Raw genomic sequence first — 23,281 nt, 5'->3', positions numbered from 1 at the left:
TCTCAAAATGATTTTCTTTTTTTTATTGGGAGAACTACAAAAAAAATGTACAGTACAAAGTTAACAGTCTCACACTCAATTTGTAGTGAACAGACTCCCCAAAAAACGAAAACATCACAACTCTCGTCTTTTTTTTTGTCCGTTTGTTACATTCAAAAAGCTTTACTTCTGATAAAGTAGTCAAAAGTACATAGTGCGCATCCCCCTGTACCTACTATGTACAAACCAGACGTGTTCGTCCACTTTCCTCTCCAAAAAACTAGACTCTATACGAAAAGAACAAGAAAAAGGAATGGGGACAAAGGGTGAAGGTCGCTTCTGTCCGAGTGGTAACAACCTCAGAATCAGGGTCGAGAACACTACATTCAACTCTTATAGAAAAAATGTAGGAAAAATACTTTATTTGGTTAATTTTTAAGGCATGTAAAGATGGTGAACCCCAACAGGCACTACACAATAATACTGGGGCACAAGGGATTGCTACATTCTTTAGCACGCGGCTGGAATCACAGTGTGACCTCGTGCAAACAGGAGAAAGAAGAAAAATAAAATACTTTTTGGTTAATTTATTGACTCGGGTTCTTTGTCGCTGATGTAGGTCAACAAGGTTTGGACGGTCTGTACAACCTCTGTTTATACATTCTACACACACAGCTAATGGGGATCCTCCAAAGAATAAAGAAAAAAAAACAAGGCCTTCTACAGCACTGACAGCAATCACGCAAACTTTTGTTTTAATAAACGTAAACAAGGAACGAAAATTAATGAAATAAATATCACATACGTTCTCTTAAATTAAGATTTGTTTTTACTCATTTACAATAAAAAGTGAAGTTACAAAAAAAAGGAAAAAACAATATATATATTACTGTGAAAAGAACATACACTCCACTTTATGCAGATTAATAATGGCGATCATAATTTAAACATAAAAGAATATAGATCTATTGCTTCATCATACTTGATAAATACAGTATGGACACAAATTACCAATGTAGCCTATACTTTTTTTCACAAGATAATAAATAAGTTAAATAGTCCATAGCAAGTTAAGCACCGCTATGTAAATCACTCAAAAAAAAAAAAAAACTGCTAAAAAAATATATATATATATTCAACCATCAGCAGTGATTTCCCCAAACAAACCCAACTCAAGAGTGCTTTGCAACCAAGCAACACTAACCAAACCAACCACTGGGTGGCGCTAGAAGGCAGAACTGGAATGAAGAAAACATGTTACTTTGAGTCAAGGCATATTCTTGGCAGGATGGGAGGAAATCTGAAACCGCTCAGTCTCTTCTCAAGTCACAATCCCGGGAGAGGGGGGCTGCTGCCGTGAGCCCTTGGGCAAGGCACTGATGGAATGCCTTCTGTTTGCTATCTAAGTTTTAATACAGCTATATTACATAGAAAGGAGAAAAAATACTAGTCTAATGCCAGATCAAGATACTTGAAAGCTTAACTGATCCTCGTGGGGGGGAACCCCCCTCTTGCCCCCCTCCAGGGGGTCGGAGCAGGGGGGGTCGGCACCCCCGAAGGGTAAAAAGTCTTGCTCAGAGGCACGTCGGGAAGTGTGCACCCTCCATAATCCACACACTGACACTAGTCGTCGGAAATCGACAGCCTGCTGAAGATCGGCAACCGCCTCCCCGCGTCCAGACTCGGGGACTCGGAGCCGCTCAGGCTCCCGGAGGAGCTCAGCGAGCCGCTGGCGTAGCTATCCCGGTCGGAGAGCGAGTCCGGGGGGCTCGGCGGCGGCTCGAACACCGGCGAGTCGTTGAGGCGGCGCAGCGCCTGCAGGTGGCTGATGTTGTAGGTGGGGGAGGACGGGAAGTAGGCACCTGTGGAGTGGTTGTTGTAGCCGCCGGGGGTGTGCACCGCCAGCGGGGCGAGTAAGGCCTTTAGGTCCTGCCCGGGGAAGGAGAAGGCACTGTTGATGCAGGGCACGGAGGTGTGCGCCAGCACCTCCTCGTAGAAGCTGGAGGAGGCCGAGGCGGGGGGCGGAGGGGTCCGGGACGTGGGGCTGTCCAGGAGCGGGGAGTCCAGTCCGTGGTGGGTGGAGAAGCCGGAGAAGCTGAGGCTGTGGTGGAGCTTTGGTCTGTCCCGCTGGGTGAAGCCGAGCTGCTGCTGCGGCGGCAGGACGTCCCGCTGGCCGAAGCCGCCGCGGGGCTCCGCCGCCTGCACGTTGGCGTTGGCGGGCGGAGCGGGGCGCCGCTCCTCGGCGTTGTGGATAAAGTGACAGCGGGGCCCGTAGGGGCAGAAGCCGATGGTGTGGAAGGTGCGGCACGGCTCCGTCTTGTACTTGGGGTGGCGGGAGAGGCTCCGCAGCTCGTGGTAGCCGTGCGCGAACTGACACTTCTCCCCGTACTTGCAGGAGCCGTTCTCCTCGAAGGGCCGGCACAGCTCCGTCTTGTAGCGGGTGGAGTTGATCTGCGAGCCGGGCTTCTGCTGCAGCACGCCCCGGTCTCCGTTCTCGCTGTAGGCGCGGTCGCGGAACTTGTTCTCCTTGTTCATGAGCGCCGTGGCGCTGCCGCCGCTCGGCGTGTTCTCCTTCAGGCTTCCGTAGGGGCCCGCGGAGAACTTGTTGTTCATCGCCTCCACGTTGCTGGTCGAGTTCCTGCGGTAGAAGGTCGGCGTGAAGGGGCCGCCGGAGCCCGGGGCCGCCACGGGGGCGCCCACCGCCCGCTTATCCAGCATGTTGTTGATGTGGAGCGCGTTCATGTTCATGCTTTTGTCGTGCTGTTGGAGGGAAAAGACACCGGTTAATCCTCCCGCTGCACCCACTCACCGCCTGCATCCCCGCCGGTCAGACTTTTACCTTATAGAGCATGTCCATGTCGTAGAACGCAGACAGGACCGTCGCGGACATCTCTGATCCCCAAAGCTGCAGCCGCGCTCCGTCTTTCATGGAGAACCGAGCTGGATCCCTGGACGCACCGAGCGCTGGTTCGTGCCACGACTGGTTTTTGGAAAAAAGTTTGAAAAAGTTGCTGGGGGGAAGTCGACAGGGGGGCAGGTTTGTGTTGACGTCCCCGCTAGAAGCGCTGAACCAGAGAGCTGCTTCACTGCGAGCCGGAGCCTCCGGCCGGTTATAAACCCTGACTTCAGCCGGGAGGCGCGAAAAGGAAGGCGGCGCCTCCTGGCACTTCGCAAGAAAGTCCTCCAGTCGCGGGTTGGTCGCCGATTCTTGTACACCACGCCTTGAAATTCAAGCCGCGCAACACCCCCACGAGGAGGGAAAAAAAAAGAAAAAAAAAAACCTCCTGCGTCTCTCTAATCAGTTTTGTGGAAGTGGGTTTTGCTTTTCGGTTTTCACGAACACGGAGAAGACGAGTCTGGAAACGTGCGTTTGTCCCCCGCCCTCAAGCTGCCTGTGGACGGGCTGAGACCGCAGCTATGAGCGGGGAGCAGTCCACGCAGAATTTTTGGAATCCACTGATTGCATAACCAGAGTCCACACTGCAGCAACAGCCCGCATATATGTCTCAAAAAAGTACAGTTTTCCCAGAAACTTTCACCCATTAAAGTTGTTTTATCTCCTCTAAAGTCACATCCAGTAGTTTCGGATCCTTTTACAGCTCTGTTTCAGTTTGTTTTTCTAAGTTTCAGAGGTAAAGGCTGCAGGAATGTGCTCTCTGCTGTGGGACAACACTGCCCCCTGGAGAGCAAAGCGGGAACTGACACCAACACGACTAAAGCGCCCTCTGCTGGTTAGAGCTGGAACTTGAACTAAAGCTAAATGCAGACTGAAAGTGAACATTTTCTGCAGCCAAATGAAAGAGAAAGTCACTAAAGTTTAGTTTGTTTTTGTTATATTATTGAGACATTCTTCTGATGACGGTGGAGAAATATAAATAAGCACAAAATTATATATCTCAAAATTTATTGCTATAACTCAGGGGTGTCAAACTCAATCGCATAAGAGGCCAAAATCAAAACACACCTTACAGGAAAAACATTTATCAAAACACACTATCACTAAATTTTTTAAATTTTAAAAATGTAACTTTTTAACATTACCATGAATAAAAACATGCAAGAATATTATTCCATATTAAATCAGCTTAAACCTTAAATAACTTAATATTTGACTCTCCATAAAAAATATGGAGTGAATAAATAAAAATATATTTTGTCAAAATTAAGCAAGTTAGAAATAAGCGCAAGATAACATCAGGCCATTAATAACAATAAAATAAAATGATCCGGAGGGCCGGATCCGGCCCCCTGGCATTGACTTTGACACATGCTGTAACTGGTGGTGAGTCAAGAGCCGACAAAAAATCAATTTGAAAAAGAATTTATTTCTGATGTAGAAGCTATAATCAACAGGTCACAAACTCCCTGCTCCACTCCATTCTGATGCATCCACTTGTAGATAGATCCATGTTTGTGATCTTTGTTTTCCTTGTTTGAGCTGCTCAAAACTGCAGCTGGATAAATATTTCCTGCCATTTTCGTTGCACCGGTAATGTTAGGTTGCAGGTGTGAGATGTGGTGAGCTAGAGGAAGAGAGTGTAAAAAGATGGGAGACGGGAAGTGGGGCCGGGCTTGCTCTGTGCCCACTACTCTGTGGCAAATTTCAGAAACTATCATAGTAAACGATACAAGATTGTGATTTTTTGCTAAAAACGAAAAATAATCAAGAGTCTGTCCTTAAAGAGGTATGACAGATTATTAGGGCCCAAAAAAAAGAAATTCTCTTAAATATACAAGAAAAAAACTCGTAAATTTAGCTTATGACTTTTAAAGTCACAAATGTACGACTTTATTCTCCAAATTTAACAGTTACAGTTTTTTCTCGTAAATTTACAAGATTTAAAGTCTTTAAAAAGTAAACTGGCCCTAATACTCCATTGTAAAGAGGAGCCTTAGTCATGCAAAAAAAAAAAAAAAAAAAATCTAGTCTTAACTCTCAGTAGTCTTGGGCCTTTTTGAGCTTTTTCTCCTACTTTACAATTCACTCTGTTAAATTATCTTGTTTTTTGCATTAATGCTGGATATCCATCTTTTTTGTACAAACCCAGCTTTGTATTTTAATGATATTTTTCATTATATAACACAATAATTCCACAAAAATGGTGAAACGGTAATAAAACAACTAATTATTTTATGTACACAAGTAAAAAATAGATCAAACAGTTTTTATGTTTTATAGCAAAGATAAAATGTGCAGAGACAAAACAAAAATGTATTTAAACCAAAGACAAAGTCAAAACAGTGAAAAATGTCTAAATAAAAACAAGTGAACTAATCTGCATACAAAGTTTCAAGGATATATTCTAAGGAGGATTACAAAAACGTGTCTTAACTCTAGTTATATTTGTTTTAAATGAAATAATTAAAAGCTAAGAACTTTTTGAAACGTTCAAGCTAAATTTTGAATGAAACTAAACTAATGGGGAGGACGGTGTCATTTCTATATCTTTGTAAACAGCCGAGGTGATCGGCAAAAGTGCCTGTGAGTTCAAGTGTTCTTACTTGACATTTTCCCAACAAACCTCCCTGCTGTTGCAGCGTCTGCTTGAAATCATCTCCCCTACATGGTAAAACGCTCACAAGAAAATGTCAAACTTCTCTCGGTCTGCTTTCGGAGTTCAAAAGACTGGAAAGATCGCAGAATTAGCAGCAGAGGGTGGGACTTCTATATTAGGCTCTGAAAGCTGATGTTTTAGAAGAAACAAACAAAAACAACAACACGAGCAGAAATAACAGCTTTGTCAAACACTGCTGCTCTTTTTCCATATACTATCTTAATTGGTGAAGCGATTGCAAACGTTTTTCCACTAATCTTTCAATATGTTCTTTCAGCGCTGAATGCTTAGAAGTTAAAAAGAAGGAAAATAGCAACAAGGAGAAAAACAAGTGACATAAGAGTTTGGAATCTACTACTGCCAACCCTAAAATTAGGCTGAGGGCTGCCCCGGGACGGTCTGCGCTGAGTAAAAATGGTGATATATGGTTTAATGTGAAGGACAGACGTGGAGAAATCCCTGGAACGCGTCCTCAGGAGGCAGCGCTCCGGCATCACACGCTGGATGAGGAGGAACCTTACGTCAGGTTTGCTGCAGCACGGGAGAGAGGAGCGCGGCAGCGGGAGTTTACTCACACCCCGTGCAGGACACTGCTCCATTGTGCCTGCCGCCTAATTACATAAGCAGGAAAACCAGAGGGAAGCGTAAAAACAGCCGACCAATGGGAGGAATTTTGCAGTAAATTAAACATCACAGGAGAATAACACCTCGTTTAAACATACAGTACGAGCCGCGCACAAACACAGGCCTGGTGACGTGTCCGAGGCGTTGGGCCGGCGGTGCTGCTTCAGGCTGCACATCCTGGTGCATCAAAGCAACGATTCTGATCCGGTTTAATTTAAAAGTCTGAACATCTTCTGGATCAATGAGAATCTAAAAACATTCAGAGTCTGGATCACTTGGTGACAGAAACGTGTTGGGTTCTGGAGCCCAGCTCCTCCAGCAGCCTCAGAACCAGGTCGGCCCTGTGCTGCCGCAGCGTCAGCCGGGCGTGCTCGGCGGCGCAGGAGAACTGTGGCAGGGCTGGGAGGCTCTCCAGGGCCCGCTGAAAGCGGAGGGCCTGGGCGCCGGCCCGCGCCTCCATCTGGACCAGCTCCTCGGGATCCGGGCTGTCCTGGTCCAGTCGGAGGACGAGGGAGCCGAGGTGTCTGTGGAGCAGCTTGACCCACAGGAGCGGCTCGGCCCACAGGTTCCGATCCCCCTTCGCGAACAGGAAGTCCTCTTCGTCCTGATCATAACAGACTCGATTGATCCACTTTAAGAAAACTCACTTTCACCGCTTTGATTTGCTAAGATTTTAACTCTTTTTAGCCAAGGTTGAAGACTTTAAAGACGCTCACCAGACTGGAAGCTTCATCTGGACCTTCATCTTCATCTTCCTCTCCCAGCAGCCACTGCAGGAGCACGAGGATCCCCGCTCCCACCTGCCCCCACAGCTCACAGAGTCGACACAGGAGCTCCACGCCGACCTCCAGGGCCGCAGGAGGACACACGGGGACCGCCACGGCGTCTGAGGAGGAGGACAGATATTACCAGAAGTATTGGCTCACCCATCCAGAGGATCAAAATCAGGTGTTTTGATCACTTGTTCTGGGTACAGGTGTATAAAATCCAGCCCTCAGGTTTGCAGACTGTTTTTACAAACATTTGTGAAGGAACGTTCAGTCAATCCCAGGGTGAAACTGTCATAGGAACATATCCAGTGGTGAAATTTCCTAAATATTCCACAGTCAACTGTCACAACAAAATGGAAGAGTTTGGGAACAATTCAGCTATCAAGCGGTTGACCACGTAAACTGATGGCGACGAGTCAGCGGATGCTGAAGCTCATAATGCAAATAGGTCGCAGACTTTCTGTTCAGCCAGTTCCTACAGAGCTCCAACCTTCATGTGACCTTCAGATTATTCCAAGTACAGTAGCAGAGAGCTTCATGGAATGGGTTTCCATGGCCGAGCAGCTGCATCCAAGACACACAAGTGCAATGCAAAGGTTGATGCAGTGGTGTAAAGTACGCGCCACTGGACTCTAGAGCAGTGGAGACGCCTTCTCTGGATCACGCTTTTCCATCTGGAAATCTGATGAACCAGTCTGGGTTTGGAGGTTCTAGGAGAACTGGACATTTCAGACTGCATTGCGCTAAGTGTGACATTTGGTGGAGGAGGAATGATGGTGCGGGCTTGTTTTACAGGCCCTTTAGTTCCAGTGAAAGGAACTTTGAGCAGAGACTGAGAGCCAGACCTTCTCCACCAGCATCAATGTGTGACCTGACCAATGAGCTTCTGGAAGAATGGTCCAAAATTCCTATAAACACACTCCTAAACTTCGTGGTTCCCAGAAGAGTTGAAGCTGTAATCTCTGCAAAAGGTGGAGCAGCATCATATTGAACTATGGGTTAGAAATGGGATCAAACTTAACTTTTGGTAATATAGTGTATGAAAAAACCAGCAGAGCTGCAGGGAAAGATGGGTGGTGTGAGGTCGCTTCTGAACAGCTGCTCTAGTTATTTGCTAATTCCATGTATTCAAAAGGCGCCTTGACCCCCAAGGGATGGATGCAACCAAAAGGCTCACAGAAGCTCCTCCTTCAGCGTCACCTTCACCGCTTCATCTTCACTGTTCTTCTCAGATCAAAAGGACTTTCAGTTAAAAAAAAAAAAAAAATCGGCTTTGTTTTTATACAGAAGTTGCTTCAGGATATTTAAGATTAGATTTTTTTATTTTTTGTTGGTTTTGAAAAGTCTTAGCAGAGTTTTTGAGTTTGTCTATGAAAGAGGAGTTCCCACCAAGCTGCTAATGACTCACAGGAGACACAAAAGTCTCATAAAGTATTACTACAGTTATAAAAATGTTCTCTTGAAATCAAAAATTATGTGGTTTTAAACGAGTGCAGCACAAACCTCATAAAGTCCAACTCTAATCATCTTTTGATCTATTTTTTAAAGCATTAAATGTGAATATGCCACAAAATCATTAGAAATTCGCCTCTGAGTTGTGGGTGGGACTATTGGAGCCGAGTAACTCCGCCCCCTTTCCCTTCCTCATTGTTGAGAACTCTGTTTTCACGTTCTCCTGCTAGCTTACAGCCCCTCACAACTCCAACCTAACATTACTGGTGCAACAAAAGTGGCGAGGAATACCAGAGCGATCCAGCTGTACGGTTTAGATCAGATTCCAGCTCAGAAGACGTTCATGGATCTATGTATCTGCAGGTGGATGCATCAGAATGGAGCGGAGAAGGGAGTTCCATATTTTATAATCACAAATATTCTTTTTTCAAACTGCATTATTTTTTGTCGGCTCCTGATTCGTGATTTGAATAAAGAAATACTCTGAAATGTAATTTTAAGCCTAAATTTCTTCATTCATGTCCTCCATCATTGAAAAAATACCACAAGAACATGTTAACACGGACTCTAACTTAGTGAGAAGTTCTCTGTCAAAAGTGGTATATAAATAAAGATTTACTTCATTTCTAAACGGTTAGCATTGGTCCTAACACTGCTGGTGTGTTTACTTAAAAGTTTTCTAGAAAGCACTGCAGAGCCCCCCCACCCCCTAACAAAGGGAAAGGCAGCAGTAGCTGTGAGTGTGTTGTCCCCCCACCACAGCTGACACCCTGATAACAGCAGAGACTTCAAAAGGCTTTGAGAGGCACTAGCCAAAACACAACCGCTGTGGGAAGAGCGAAGGTGAAGGTATATGGACCCCCATCAGCACGTCCAGTTAACGCACCCACACCAACACGGGAACCCGGGTTGGTTTTCATCTTCAGAGAGGGAGGCGTAAAATCGCAGCAGAGCCTGGAGTCTGAGCGCGCGGACACCGGAGCGCCTGATTGTAGAGCATTAGAGGAGATTTAAGACTTTAGCATCTTGAGTGACAAATTCCTTTCTTTACCGAGAGGCTGCCTCTCCTCGGGACGGCCCTGCCTCTGAAGTCGGGCCTCACCTCCTAAAAATGAAGGGGCACAATAGGAAATTTTAGCTGTGTTGAGTTGATCTACTTTTCTACAGAGGTTTTACACGTCACTTAAAGTGATTTCCCTCCTCGAGCTTTTGCTGCAGAACACCTTGTTTCTCAAGGGGATCGGGTTTCACGCCGTTAGACGACTGGGCACGGAGTTTGGCATCAGTTTGGAGAACAAAAAAAATCACGTATTGTTTGGTGATGAAAGACTGTGAGACAAAATGCGGTGATAGTATAAGCTGGTGAAGAAATGGAGGGAAGCTGCTGATGATCCTGACTTCGACATTTTTTAGGACGGTCCGAATCTAAAATATCAAAATCCAGTGTTCTAGAAAAGTCCCAGAAGTCTCCACAAAGAACTAGTGTGCATCAAAGCTCTCTAGATTGGCAAATATAGACCACAATGCATTGCATTTGAATGATTGAATAAAGTATTTAAATTTATTTCTTATAAATCTGCCAAGTTTTCGTCATCCGAACACGTTGGGTTCATAAAATGTTCATATTTACTAGGTTTTTTTCTTTAGCCAATGGGTGACAACATTTATGCTGTTTGAATAAAAATGATAAAAAGTAGTGAGCATTACTACTTTCCCAAAGATTCAGTTTAAACTTAAATTTTTGGGTTTTGGTTTGCTATATTATTTGGGTATTACAAAATCAAAACAAAATACAATGTTTTTGAAAAATACTTTATGAAATTAGCTGATAAGCAAATAAAAATGATACTAAACATTTCTATTTTTCATAATAATAATAAAACAACACTTAGCACACTAGTCTGACTCTTTCAACGTAAACACGCTGGTATGCAGTAGATATGCATCGATTCACTTTCCCCACTCTTCTGCTTAATGGTGTAACATACAGTTCGGTTTTCCAGTGAGAATTGTGTCATCTTTAGTGAGCATGGCGTCTGAATCGCTCTGTAAAAAGGGAAACATTGAATCAATTAACAAAAGGTCTGTAATTTGTTACATTTAAAATCATTAGTTTTCATCAAATTACAATTTTGAGTTAATGGCTTACTAAGTGAAAATTTTTAAATTTGATAAATATGAATATTTTTAACAAATGAAAGAACTTTTGTTAACTTATTTAAGAATCCAGTCACTGGATAGTCCTGCGCTATAAACTATGGGTCAAGGAATAGTGGGTGAATTTGGACATAAACAGAAACTTCAGAGTAAGTTCACTTTGTGTGAAACATTGAAAAGAATGTTCAATTTGTGGTATTTTTCTGTTGCTGTCACAAGAACTTGTGAATATCAACTTGTGAATATCAACTTGTGAATATCAAATTAAATAGTTTGTTTAAATAGTCAGTAGTTTTCTACAGACCCTCAATGCAAAAACTGAATCTTAAAAAGTAAATACCTTCATCTTATTTTCTGTCCTGCAAGAAAAATAATCTTAAAACGTTTTTTCAATAGCAAAATAATCTTAGTTTGAAAAATTCTGAAATTTGAAAACTAGAATTAGTTTCTTAAAATAAGAGTCTTGGTAAGACCATTTTTCTCATCTCATTGGATATTTTTTTGGCTCATGTAAAGAAAATCTGCCAATACGGTAAAAATATTTGCCTTAGTTCTAAGGTCTCTGTTTTTACAGTGCAGACGATTTTGGTATAATCAACTTTGAGACATGCTTGATGTTGGAATAGTATCACGGCCTCTGTGAACTTGTATGTCTAAAAATGTCTTCTGTTTGTCTTAAGCAATACATAGACGATGACGTGGTCCTGTGATTGACATCATCAGCTCTACAACTGTTTTCCGATAACCATCAGGTTTGTTAATGTATTCATTTTCGTCGACTTTCAGAAAGACGAGGTGTTTGGTGATGTCAACACAGCAAAGACTACACAGTTACAGTTTCAAACCAGTTGGTCACATGATCTTCTGTTTCGTTTTTACAGCCATCGTTTTTGTGACACACCTGGGGTAAAGACTCAACCAAGACTTAACATCTGTAGCATTTAAAGTAAACAGAGAAAATGACTCAAACAGGAGATTTGTATAAAGCACAACATCTGGACTGTGGAGTCAAAAGGTGGTGTTGGGAGTATACCACATGACAAATGCCAAAGAATGCTCCAGGGGGCAATAAGACATTTGCAAAACGAGAGTTTGTTTTATGGGTAAAATTCGAGAAATCCCTATTGGCACCAGCAAGTGCCACAGTACCACACTAGTGAATCAGCTGAGGGACAGTACCTCCCTCCTTGACCAAACGGATCTTTATGTGGGCTAAAACCTACTCCAGAATGACACGAATCGTCTAGAGAAGTGGTCCGCAAAAGAACTAATAAATTCTACCCGAACAGGTGATTCCACATCGTGCCTTTTTGCAAAGAGATGTGACTTTCACGAAAGGATATAATCCTTTGAACGGTCACAGAAATGCTTAAACAAGCTCACCCAAAACCCTCATGGGTTGAGCGGTCCGCAGTCACAAAAAGGCAGAATGGTTGGGGACCAGTGGTCTAGAGGAGGAGGCCTTTAATCCCTCAGGATCTGCCACAGAGGACCATTTTACCCTAGTTCAACTTTAATTACATCATTCCATGATTGTATTGATTACACTGTCAGGAAGTTAGATACTTCAACAACAGCTTCTTTCTCTAAAAAAAGAAAAAAACCTGTCCTCATCTTCAAAGTTAGACCATGTCAGGAAATGAAGCAACTCTGAATCAAGACAATGAAGAGATTAGAAAAGATTAGTAAAATGATGCTGCAGTGAGAGCATGAGGTCATCGCTGTATGACAGACTGCAACATTTCTTTCACCCAAATACTTCAACCAATGCAAATTTCATTTACTTATTTTGAATCGCCAGGAAAGATCACCAGTTTCACATCAAGTTGTGAGATCTTGCACTGTATTTAGACATTTCCTTCCTGCTGCAGACGAGCTTATCTCATGTTCTTCATGCACGCAGTGACTTCAGTCGTGGGTTTCAGTTCTTTTTTTGTTGCTGTGTAAGATCTGCTGTAGACATTTTAGTGTGTAGTCGACATATTAAAAGAGAGCCTCTCCAAGCCTCAGTGGGAACAACACCAACATGCCTTCAGTTCAGCGGAGGCTTATGAGTGACCGAGCTGTTAATTAGTAATATCTAGCCTTCGTTCTGCACAGACTACTGCAGTCACATTGTTTCTTATTAACAGTCACCCGGCTGAATTAAAAGAGACCTTCACTCTTCAGTAAATCCCCGCTGAGCCTCTGCAGCTGGAGGGGGTGTCGGATGTCCCATTGAGCAAGGATAAGGGGCACTAGGGGTTTATCGGTGGGCTGTCAGGAGAGTGAAATCAGAGAAATCCCAAACACTTCCCGCCCCGCACTCTTCCACACTCGGGTGTCGCCGTGTTCACTGTGGTGGGCGCCCATTCCTTCACACCAGAGGGCCGTGCAGCCTCTTCCTTTTAGAACTGCAGAAGTCAGAGAAGGCTGTGCAAAGTGCTGATGTTTCTGCAGATGACTTCAAGCACACTGCCTCCCCGAGGCGAGGTGAAAGGAACACTTCTACCAATGAGGCGTCGCGCAGACACGACCTGAGCATCAGATACCGGGTTGGAGCCGAGACTCCAGGAAGCAAAGGTGCGAGATAGCAAGAGGTGCGAAAATAAAACATGCACTTTACAGCCCCAACTTCCTCTGTGGGTTGACGCAAAGCAGGCGCTGTGGAGATCAAGGGCAACAGCAACAACAGGAAACATGACAACAGGAGCAGCATTAACATAAAAATAATAGTCTGGGATGTATGATAGACACTTTTAGTGGCAGCATTGTTCCTCGGGACCAGGCTGAAGCGGATGAGGATCAAAAGCGGCCGGTCTCTGCAGGGAGTCAACCGAGGCCAAAAAACCCAGCAGCATCCGGAGACGTTTCCACCGCTATCACAGGGGGTTATCATTCACATTCAATCTGTGGCCTGACAGCAGTCACTCTGACTTCAACCAAGTTTCACCATCTCCAACTCAAAGCAGACTATAATCTGACGGTCACCATGACAACGGCAGTCTTTTTAAACTTCAGAGAGATGCTGCTCAGAGGAAATGAGTGTTTTCAGAGGGCCGTGTCGTAAACTCATCTCCGTGCATAAAAAGGGAGGGGCCATTCACAGTAAAGCCCTTTTTACTCTGGTAGACAAGAGCGTCTGTCATGCAAATGCTTCTCAAGGCTCCATTCAGACATGACAGAATGGCAAGGAAATTAACATAAAGCCAGCATTTGGCCAAGAAAGTGAACCCCACCCTTCAAAACAAAAGCCTCCAAACAAAAGCAAAGCTATCAACTTAATTCACTTAAATCCTATTTTTCCAGTTTCAAACTACAGAACTTCCGGTAACTCCACACTTATTTCCACAATATAGTTTTAAAAGTAAGGCTGCATAGTGAGGGAGGTTGGCAGGTGGAGTATGAGAAAACCACATCAGCACAGGCCACACTGTACACACACACAGCCTGCAGACAGCAGTCATGACTGCAGACGTGCGACTCTATTTCACACCAACCACCAAATAATTAAAATCTCATTCTGTTGCTGCACTGAAAAGATGGTTAAAGCAGCACAAACCCCATTTCTGTTCCCCCGGGAGGAGGAATAAACGTGCCTTTTTATTCTGAAAGTGAACGTTTGAGTCATTCTCCAGCACTTTCTGAGCATAAATGACTGACACACGAGCTCTGGTTTAATGGCTGAGGGAGCGCGGTGCTAAAATAGAACCGGGCTGTTTAATGAGTGCCTCTTCGTTCTGTCAAGTTATTCCCATTCAGTGATCTGTGTCATCCAGATGAATGAAGGCTTAAGAGGGAGCAGGTTGAAGACATTTTTTCAGTAAGTGCTTCACTGGATCACTGAGAATGACTCGTCAGCAGAACGTTTTAACCCAAAAAATGTAATCAACAACTTAGAAAACCAGTACACTTTGTTTTTGTTTTATTTTTATTTTTTTTAGAGGTAGTCATCGTCAAACATAAGCACAAAGATTTCACATTCTATGTAAAACATTTCAAATGGTAATTTCTCCTTTGATTCTTTGATATTAGCCAAATTTGACCAAATAAAACATTGGGTGAAGCAACTTAACCCTTTAACATCGGAGCTCCAGCGTTTATATTCTTTGATTTACTGTAACTTTTCAACCGTTAGCACCATTTCAGTAGAATCCAGTAGATTAGAATCTACCGGAATTATGTTGATTGTGTCAATGGTTGAAACGTTACAGTAAGTTAGAGATTTTATATTAGTGTGTCGCCGGCAACACCTCAGGTGTGAAAGGGTTAAAGGCCGGTTTATGTTGAAAGGAAGAAAAGTCGCGTTATGCTTTTTCTTCTTCTTAGTTTTTAGGATTGACAGCAAGCAGAGCATTAGCATCCTCATTAGCATTAGTGTTCTCGTTAGCATAAGCATCCCAGCCAGCAAGGCCAAGTGGGCCCCATATGGTTTAAAAGTGGGCAGAAAATGTGGACCCCAAATGGGTTTCTGTGGTGGCCCCACCTGTTTCCCCACCTTGGCTTAAGTGGGCACTCGTTAGGTAGGTTCGCTACTTTAGCCAGCTGCCCAGGTGGGCAGTGTAGCAGGCTAGCGAGCTCCGATGTAGCGAGCAAGCAAGCTACGTTGTATGGAGCTGGAGGGGCTCCCCTATAGCCAGCTTACGAGCACCACTGTGGCATGCTAGCGAGCTCATCTGTAGTGAGCTAGCAAGCTCCGCTGTATCAAGCTAGTGAGCTCTGCTGTATCAAGCAAACAAGCTCCGACGTAGCGAGCTAGCAAGCTCCACTGTAGCATGCTAGTCTGTAGTGGGATCAGTTGTACTGAGCTGGCGAGCTCCCCTATAGCCAGTTAGCTCCCCCGTAGCAACCCAGCGAGCTCCACTGTATCGAGCTGGTGAGCTCCGCTGTATTAAGCTCGCGAACACCAGTGTAGCGAACCAGCTAGCTCCACTGTAGCATGTTAGCGAGCTAGTCTGTAGTGAGATCAGTTGTACTGAGCTGGCGAGCTCCCCTGTAGCCAGCTAGCTCCACTGTAGAATGCTAGCAAACTTATCTGTAGCAAGCTAGCGAGCTCCATTGTAGCGAGCTTCACTGTAGCATGCTAGCGAGTTCCTCTGTAGTGAGCTAGCGAGCTCCATTGTATTGAGCTGGCGAGCTCTCCTGTAGCATGCTTGCAGCTCATCTGTAGCGAGGTAGCGAGCTCTGCTGTATCGAGCAGACACGCTGTCCACTGAGTTTCCACTTAAGCCAATGTGGACAAACACAGGTGGGGCCACCACAGAAACTGTGGACAAATCCAATCGGGGCCACACATTTTCTGCCACTTTGAAACCATATGAAGCTCAATTGGCCTTGCTGACAGGGATTAGCATCCTCATTAGCATTAGCATTAGCTAAAAAAGGGAGATTCTGCCAAAAATGTTGAATTTTATCTTGAGGTTTCAATTTTTATGCGTTTCTTTTTTTGGTAAAATTCAATACAAGAAAACCCCTATAATGCAGAGGTCACCAGCGTGTGCCAAGGCAGCCCTCAAGGACCCTACAAGGCAGCCCTCAAGGACCCTACAAGGCAGCCCTCAAGGACCCTACAAGGTGCCCTCAGGTCTCTTCTAAAATGATCACAATTCACTTGTGAGCTGCGTCTGAAGATGTAACAATTACTGAGATTAATAAAAACTCTCTTTATTCAGCTTTAAAATAATTTGTAACAGTTCAAAGTAATTTTTGACATTTCTTATACATTTTTTATACTAATTAGTTTAATTATATCAAAGCTAAAATATTAACACTCTACAGATTTCCTGGTATTCTCTAGTTTTAGACTATTTTAAACAGAAGTAACTTTTTTTTCATTTACAAGAAAATCAAGATTGTTGTTACCTATTAATGATGATAATAATAATAATAATAATAACAATAATGCCACAGCTAATACAAATAAAAAGAAGAAATTAAGAAACTGCATTAAATGGGTGTGCAACCATGTAAAAACAGTAATTTTTTTCATAGAAGTCTTGCTGCCTAGAACTGCTTTCATTTTCCGTTCCCCTTCAGCAGTGCTGTTGACAGAGTCTCTTCTACAGATTACACACTCTATCATACGTCATTCATTCTAATCATCCTATATTCAGTTTGATTGAAATGGCGCCAACTGACTTCAAACGTCACATCAGGCACTATCAGAGGAAAAAAATCTGAGTTAAATTCATCTTTTGGTTTAATTAAATTGATGCTATCTGCCTGTATTATCTTGATGTGAAAGTTTATGAACTCCAGGGTCGTTTATCTACCCTTGTGCTATCCTAGGCCTGTTTACATTAAACGTGGGGTCATCTGGACCCCACATGACAGCACACTGAACTTTTTTTTAAGGATTTTTTTTTCGCTGGTGTCTGTGGCAGACATAAACTCCTGTCCACCTTTGTCATGGGAGGGATCACTCATCAATTTAAGGGAGGGGTCATCTGGACCCATAAGAGAGCACAAGGGTTCAAATGTATGTGAATTTCAGCTGGTTCATGTCTAAATCTGAAAATGTGCCAACTTGAGGTACATGCTATAATGCAGAACAGAGGCTCGAAGTCAGCTGTTCATTAAGACACGTGATGTTCTCCGCCCAAACTAAAGTGAATCAATTATGCAAACATTTATTACTTTATACATATTTTGTGTTGAAAGGCCTTAAAATTCCACCCTGATCATCTTTTGATCTTTTCTCAAAGTGTTCCCAGTGGTCTTTAATTGTGATTATAATGTTTTTAACCAAAATAACGATTACTGAAAAAGAAAAAAAAAACTGTGTTGTTTACTAGGACATAGTTTCTATAGAGCGGCAGGAGTTCAAAAGAGATTCATCTTTGAGTTGTGGGCAGAACCGTTGGCATGGGGCAATCCCGCCCCTCTCCCCCCTCCTTGTTGCTGAGAGCTGAAAGCAGGAAGTTTTTCTACATCAAAAATACAAGTTTTTTTCAGATGTATTTCTTTATCTGTTCCTGATTCTCAACTACTTGAATAAAGAAATACTCAGAAATGCAATTTTAATCTTAATTTTCTCAATATCTCTTCTCAATAAAAAGTGGGTGTATAATTAAAGCGACGTATAGAGGCAGTTATAGGGAAAGATATGAAAGAATGAGACGCAAAAGAACAAATAAATGATGCTTTTATGAAGGTTGTTCTATATTGTAATGTATCTCAGTCCTGTAATCCCTTAAAGTGAAAATAGTGTGCTCCCTGTACAATGAAAAAAAGGCTTCTAATCCTAAAACAATTTGAGGGGGTGTTCTTAGTGAACAGCACAGCAAAATAGAAAATCAACACACCTTTGGTTTTCAGAATTCAGGTGAAAGACTCAGTTGTCCTCATCATGGATGATATATCTGTGTTGTCTGGAGATAAGGCTCCTCTTTTATTTAGGGTTCTGTCCTTTATTGTGAAGTCTAAGGTCCAACAGGACAAATATCCATTATATCTACATATCCATCTCATACTAACAATGATCTGGAGGAAAAAATGGGGCATAGATAAAAAAAAGAAACATTGAAGAACAAGGGAAGAGTGGGGTTAACTAATGGATTTGGTCTGCATGTGCTGACTGGATCTGGGATTTTGACATCCACTTTGCAGAAAATGCTGGGGGTTGCAATTCCTCCTTATCTCCAGAGGTGGATATCTCTGTTTAGGAAAACAAACTTAAGGTTCTGACTGATTCAGGCATTTCATCCATCACACTCATGTTTCACCCCTGCTAAGCTTATAGACTCTAAAATTGACACGTCTGTAAATTTAAAGCATGTCAGAGCACGAAAGCATTTTGATTTTCATAAACATCTCAAAGTGTTGAGCCCTTGTGAAGTTGGTAAACTCAGTGGGTCAAGAACATGTAGAAACTAAAATCATTCTGCATCTGCTGGAGACAAGGTGTGAATAAACATTTTGTACTCTACATTTGTTACTCATTGATACAACGCCGTGCTTTTATGCTGAAGGAATTAGAAAATGTTTTCAAAACAAACCTTCTTTAAGATCATTTTCACACTGGACTGTTTGGTCTGCAGCAGAGCTGGTTATCTCTGTTAGTACGTTTTGTTCTGACAAATGTAAGAGTTCATCTGAACTCTGGTTTGGAGCAAACAAGCAAACCCGGAAAAGCTTGAAATATTTGACCATTTCTCCAAGTGGCTTCATCAGTCATCACGTTTGAATGAACAGCCTCATTTCCACTGAGCAGTCTGGTGCGGTCCGAATCAGTCCAGTACTTTAAGTGTTTCCATTGTGAATTGGACTGGTTAAACAGTTCCAACCCGTATCTCTTGAGGGCCCCCATCCGTTGTAGGTCCATAGAAAAATAGAATGAGATGATTGGGGCGGAGTTAGCCACCCAATGATTGGCAGAAAGTGATGACAACATTAGAAAGAACCAGTATAGCATTATGCTACCAGTTCAATGGACAAAAAGTAAAAAAAAAAAAAAAAAAAAGACGAGCTGCTGGAAGACCTCCATTGTTGTTGCTTTTCTGGTCGTCACACCAATGATACAATGACATGCTAGCGGTCTACACCACGCATGTGCGTGAAAACAAATCGCTCAGTGGAAGTGAGGCTAAACCAAGTGGAAAGGCTCACCAGAATTAACTGGTCCATCCCGCACTACTCCTCCCGTACCGCTCAATTCACCAGTGTGAACCATTGACTCTTTATAAGAACTGGACCAAGTAAGTGTGACATCATCAGGGCTTACTTAAGGCTTCAATGAAATGAAGTCAATTCAGTAGCCAGTTTTTCGCGATACAGATGTTGCCATGTTTATTCCACACGATGTCAGTAAGCAGAGTAAGAGTCAGTCTGCGTCAGCTTTTCTATGGCAACCACTCTCTCCAATCAGGAGTGAGCTTGTTGAGGCGTCTGATTGGTCAGTTCATAACTTGAATAACTTGCGATACACAATGACTGAGTAATAGCTGTTTATTTTTCAATGGAAGTCTATGGGATTTTGGCTTTTTGGATCCAGTGGGTACTTCCTGTTTGAAAAACCAGGGGGGAGGAGTCAGTTAGTCCAGTTCTCATATACTGTGAATGTTGTGAACGCAAGCAGGCTATCCATTAAACCAAAAGTGGGTTTGAGACTCAAGCACCCAGTTTTATGGGTGGAAACAGTGGAGTAAGCAGGTCATCAGTAAATGAGAGTTGAAGTGGGATGTTCTTGGTCAGTACTCAATTGTTTTTGGCAATACCAACCCCTGAAGAGTCATTGAAAGATAATTACTATAAGGGATTTGATTTTCAAGGTTGGCAGCTGCAATAAAACTAATCTCTCTCTCAAAGATCCTGAACAGACGATCTGACTGTAGCTGTTTGTTTTGTTCTCGGTCAGAAGCATAATCAATGTCACCTTTCAGGCTCCATCCAAACCCCTCTGCGGCTGTCCAGATCCTGTCACAGTGTTGGAGGTCCGGCAAGGACGAGCGGAGTTTGATTTCAGACGCAATTAGTCTGGAGGCATTCGGGGAGGGGGTGGTGACGGCAATGATGCTGGTGGAGAGTGCAGGGGATGTGGTGGGGGTTAAATTAGATTTGCTTTTCCTGTCTCAACACAAAGGCCCCACTGTGGGTGACAGCCAAGAAGAGAAGCTTCAGCTGATTGGACGTCTTCAGAAATCGTTCTCCCACACTCCCGTGACACTTAAGGACAGATAAAGTTTATGTTGTAACTGACAAAAAATCTATTTTGCTCGTGATCCAATCAAGACAAGGGGAGTCCTACTTTCAGGAAAAAAGTTTATAAAATCATTATTAAGGTAAATAAAATAATCTCTCTCTGTGACAAACACATTTTTTTATCAACACTTCGGTTCTTAAACCTGCCAAACTGTGGTCAGCTGCTGTGCATGTCATCTACTGTGTGTGAATGAGAGACAGCTCTCACATTTTTACCCCTCCTCCATATCAAAGGGCCCCGAGTTGTCGCCTTCATCTGAAGCAGCTAACACCTCAGATACTTGACTTTGCTTCAGAGGGTCATAAAACACAAAGACTGGCTGGCAAGCTTCGGGGAAATGCGAGTAGAGCACAAAAAACGCTCACACTCGGAAAGCTTTATTTTTTTATTGACTTGCGTACAGTATGAGGCAAAAATCTCAGACACCCCTCATTTCTAATAAATTGTTTCCAAGAAGCAGAGCCAGTAATCTTTTAAAGTGTCGTTAAGCAGCCCATGCTGTGTTTACAACAGGCAGTGAAGGTAACAAGAGTACAATCCAGAGGAAAACAGCCTTAAAAGCACCACTCCTCCTTATGGATCATTTAAAAGCTATTGGATTCTGTTAGCAATACAGAAACAAAAGAGGTCTTTTAAAATGGCAAGATTAAATATGATAGATGGAAAAGTTATAAATGATAGATTTTAAGAATAACTCCATATCCATAACATCCAAAGCATTGAAGGTAGGATCACCCGGAGAAACCTTAATGGATTATTAACTTCTCAACACCACTGAAATCCCCTTTTCTGCTTTCATTCTATGCAAAAATCATACTAAGTCTATTTGATTCTTGCTGGTCATCTGATGCTACATTCACACCGGAATTGTAAACACGAGTTCACTTCCATTGGAAAAAGTCTATATAAAAGTGTGTGTATGTGTGCTTCGGACTTGCGTGTTTAAAACAGTTGCGCTCACATGTCGCTAAGCTAGTTTCTATGACTGTTTTCAGGACGTGGCCATTGAACGTGCAGTGAAAGATGAACCAGGTTGAAATTTGACCAATTAGGGACTTATACCTGGTAGTGATGTATGGATGGTGTCCCTTTGGTTTTACTGTTTGATAATTGATCATGGAGGAGAAATTACTATTTGCAGTTTGTGCCCGGCCAGAATCTTACGACACCGAGTCTTTTCCATTTCAGAATAGAGCTGCTGAAGAAAAAGCCTAGAACTAAATCCTCGAAATTTGCACTGTTTGGCATTTCACACCAAGCGTCTTCCAACTATAGACGGACATGCATCCAGTGCAAACACCATGTTCTGAAAGTGCATTCAAGAATGAAAGTTTTGTCCATTCTTGAACTTGAAATGCTTGTTGGGAACGTAGCATAACAGTCAGGATCAGGGCCGGCCATGGGCATAGGCGACCTAGGCGGCTGCCTGGGGGCCCAAGTGCTGGAGAGGGCGCCAAATCTCAATGATTAGGCTATACAAACACACACACACACACACACACACACATATATATATATATATATATCCATGGAAAGACCTCAGACATCCTGGTACGAGTCCCGACTAGAAGAGCCATTTTTTTAAACAACAATCATAAGAAGTATTATTTAGGTAGTTTTGAGAATTAAAGTAAATGAATACCTAGTGCAACATATTCCAGATAGCTACGTTGCTTCTTTACCAAACGGTGGTGGTGGTGTTGTGAGGTTGGGGGTGGGGGTCTCACGGGGGCAGGGTGCCTTGCAGCCCGGGGCCGGCCCTGGTCAGGAACTAATGAACCCCTTTCGCAGTGCGCAGGTTTCATGCCTGATACACTTGCGTTTCATGAATTTCACCCTCACTTACCTGTACGTATTGTTTATTTGCTACGATCTGTCACCTGCAGTATGCTCTTGGACCAAAATGTGTATGAACATTTTTATTTTACGGGCTCACCGAGTGGTCTACAATCTAAAAATTTAAAGGTTTGACCATTTGTTGCCCACATTACAGTTGTGACCGATACGGACAATTTTTTTTAAGACTCCCAATGGCTAACAGTGTTTGGCTTAGGGAGCTCCAGTTATTTTGCGGATGACTGGGTCCTTTTGGGTTCAACAAGCCATGATACTTGAGGAAAAAACTGAGGCCGTGTTAAATTACATTGATTGGCTAAAAGTTGAGTGCGGGTGTTTTGTCACCAGCTTTCTGTTACAGACATCTCTCTTGGCAGACCAGGGTTTTATCATCTGTGTACTGCTTTTAAATTCAACAGGTGTCTATGAAAGAACATTAATCAAGAAAGTCAATTTAGTTACTTAGTTTTAACCATTTGACATATTTTAATGCAAATACGCTTAAAACCCTTTGACTCCAAAATGAATGAATTTAACATTTCTACATGAAAGCAAAAATAGCTGGAAATAAATGTAGGTTATAATTTCAGTGGTGAAACGCACCAAAATAACATATTCTGTGTGATTAAAGGAGAAAATGATACCAACATTTATCAGCTTTTCCATCCAAAGTTTTAGAATGAAGGAAATCATTTTCATTAACACATCCCAAGTGTGGCCTAAGTTATTTGAGAGCTATTTAAGATCCATGAGGAGATTTTTTTTGTGTGCCAGGTAATTCAGTCACTAATTCTTCACTTCAGACTTCCAAAACAGAGCTGAAAGTCAGCCCACAGCTGAGCAGCACACTGAGTCTGTATGAAAGCTTCACTCAAGATTTCACAAATCCTCAAACGTAAAATCCCCCCTTCCAGCCTCACAGCGACACTGTTTAGAGTAAAAAGAAGATTCCATCTTTACCCAATAATAGGCTCCATTGTAAACAAAGGACTACGACTTCCTCTGGAGACTTTTGTTGTTTTTCATTTGCAGGACAAATCTGATTTCTCCTGCCAAGTCACGTAACCATTTGATGTGGGATTGTGACTTTGCTATCTCAATTGTAGAGTGCTGCATTCCTGCAGAGCGTATGGCATGCTTTCACACGACAGTTTCTCCATCATCATCATCATCATCATCCGCCGTCTGAACTGTTTGGCTGCAGAGTCAAAGTCAAGCTCTCACTCAGG

At 42.9% G+C, this 23,281-nt stretch overlaps 2 protein-coding genes across 2 annotated transcripts in view; both read right to left on the bottom strand.

Annotated features, from left to right (window-relative positions):
- zfp36l2 (zinc finger protein 36, C3H type-like 2) lies at nt 1-3,593 on the bottom strand. Its single transcript, XM_024297719.2, has 2 exons — nt 2,819-3,593; nt 1-2,739 (listed from the first exon to the last, which is right to left on the bottom strand). Exons 1-2 carry the CDS (start codon nt 2,906-2,908, stop codon nt 1,603-1,605), a joined length of 1,227 nt encoding a protein of 408 aa, XP_024153487.1. The 5' UTR covers nt 2,909-3,593; the 3' UTR covers nt 1-1,602.
- A 691-nt stretch (nt 3,594-4,284) lies between these two features.
- The window catches only part of thada (THADA armadillo repeat containing), a 129,669-nt gene continuing 110,672 nt past the window's right edge, over nt 4,285-23,281 (bottom strand). The window contains exons 36-37 of the mRNA XM_024296872.2: nt 6,875-7,044; nt 4,285-6,762 (exon numbers count right to left, since the gene is read on the bottom strand). Coding sequence (XP_024152640.1) covers nt 6,430-6,762; nt 6,875-7,044 — 503 coding nt within the window. The 3' untranslated portion in view covers nt 4,285-6,429. The remainder of the gene's footprint in view (nt 6,763-6,874; nt 7,045-23,281) is intronic.

The sequence above is a fragment of the Oryzias melastigma genome, linkage group LG15 (assembly GCF_002922805.2).
Source record: "Oryzias melastigma strain HK-1 linkage group LG15, ASM292280v2, whole genome shotgun sequence".
Taxonomy (NCBI): Eukaryota; Metazoa; Chordata; class Actinopteri; order Beloniformes; family Adrianichthyidae; genus Oryzias; species Oryzias melastigma.
This window is presented reverse-complemented; position numbering and strand designations above follow the sequence as displayed.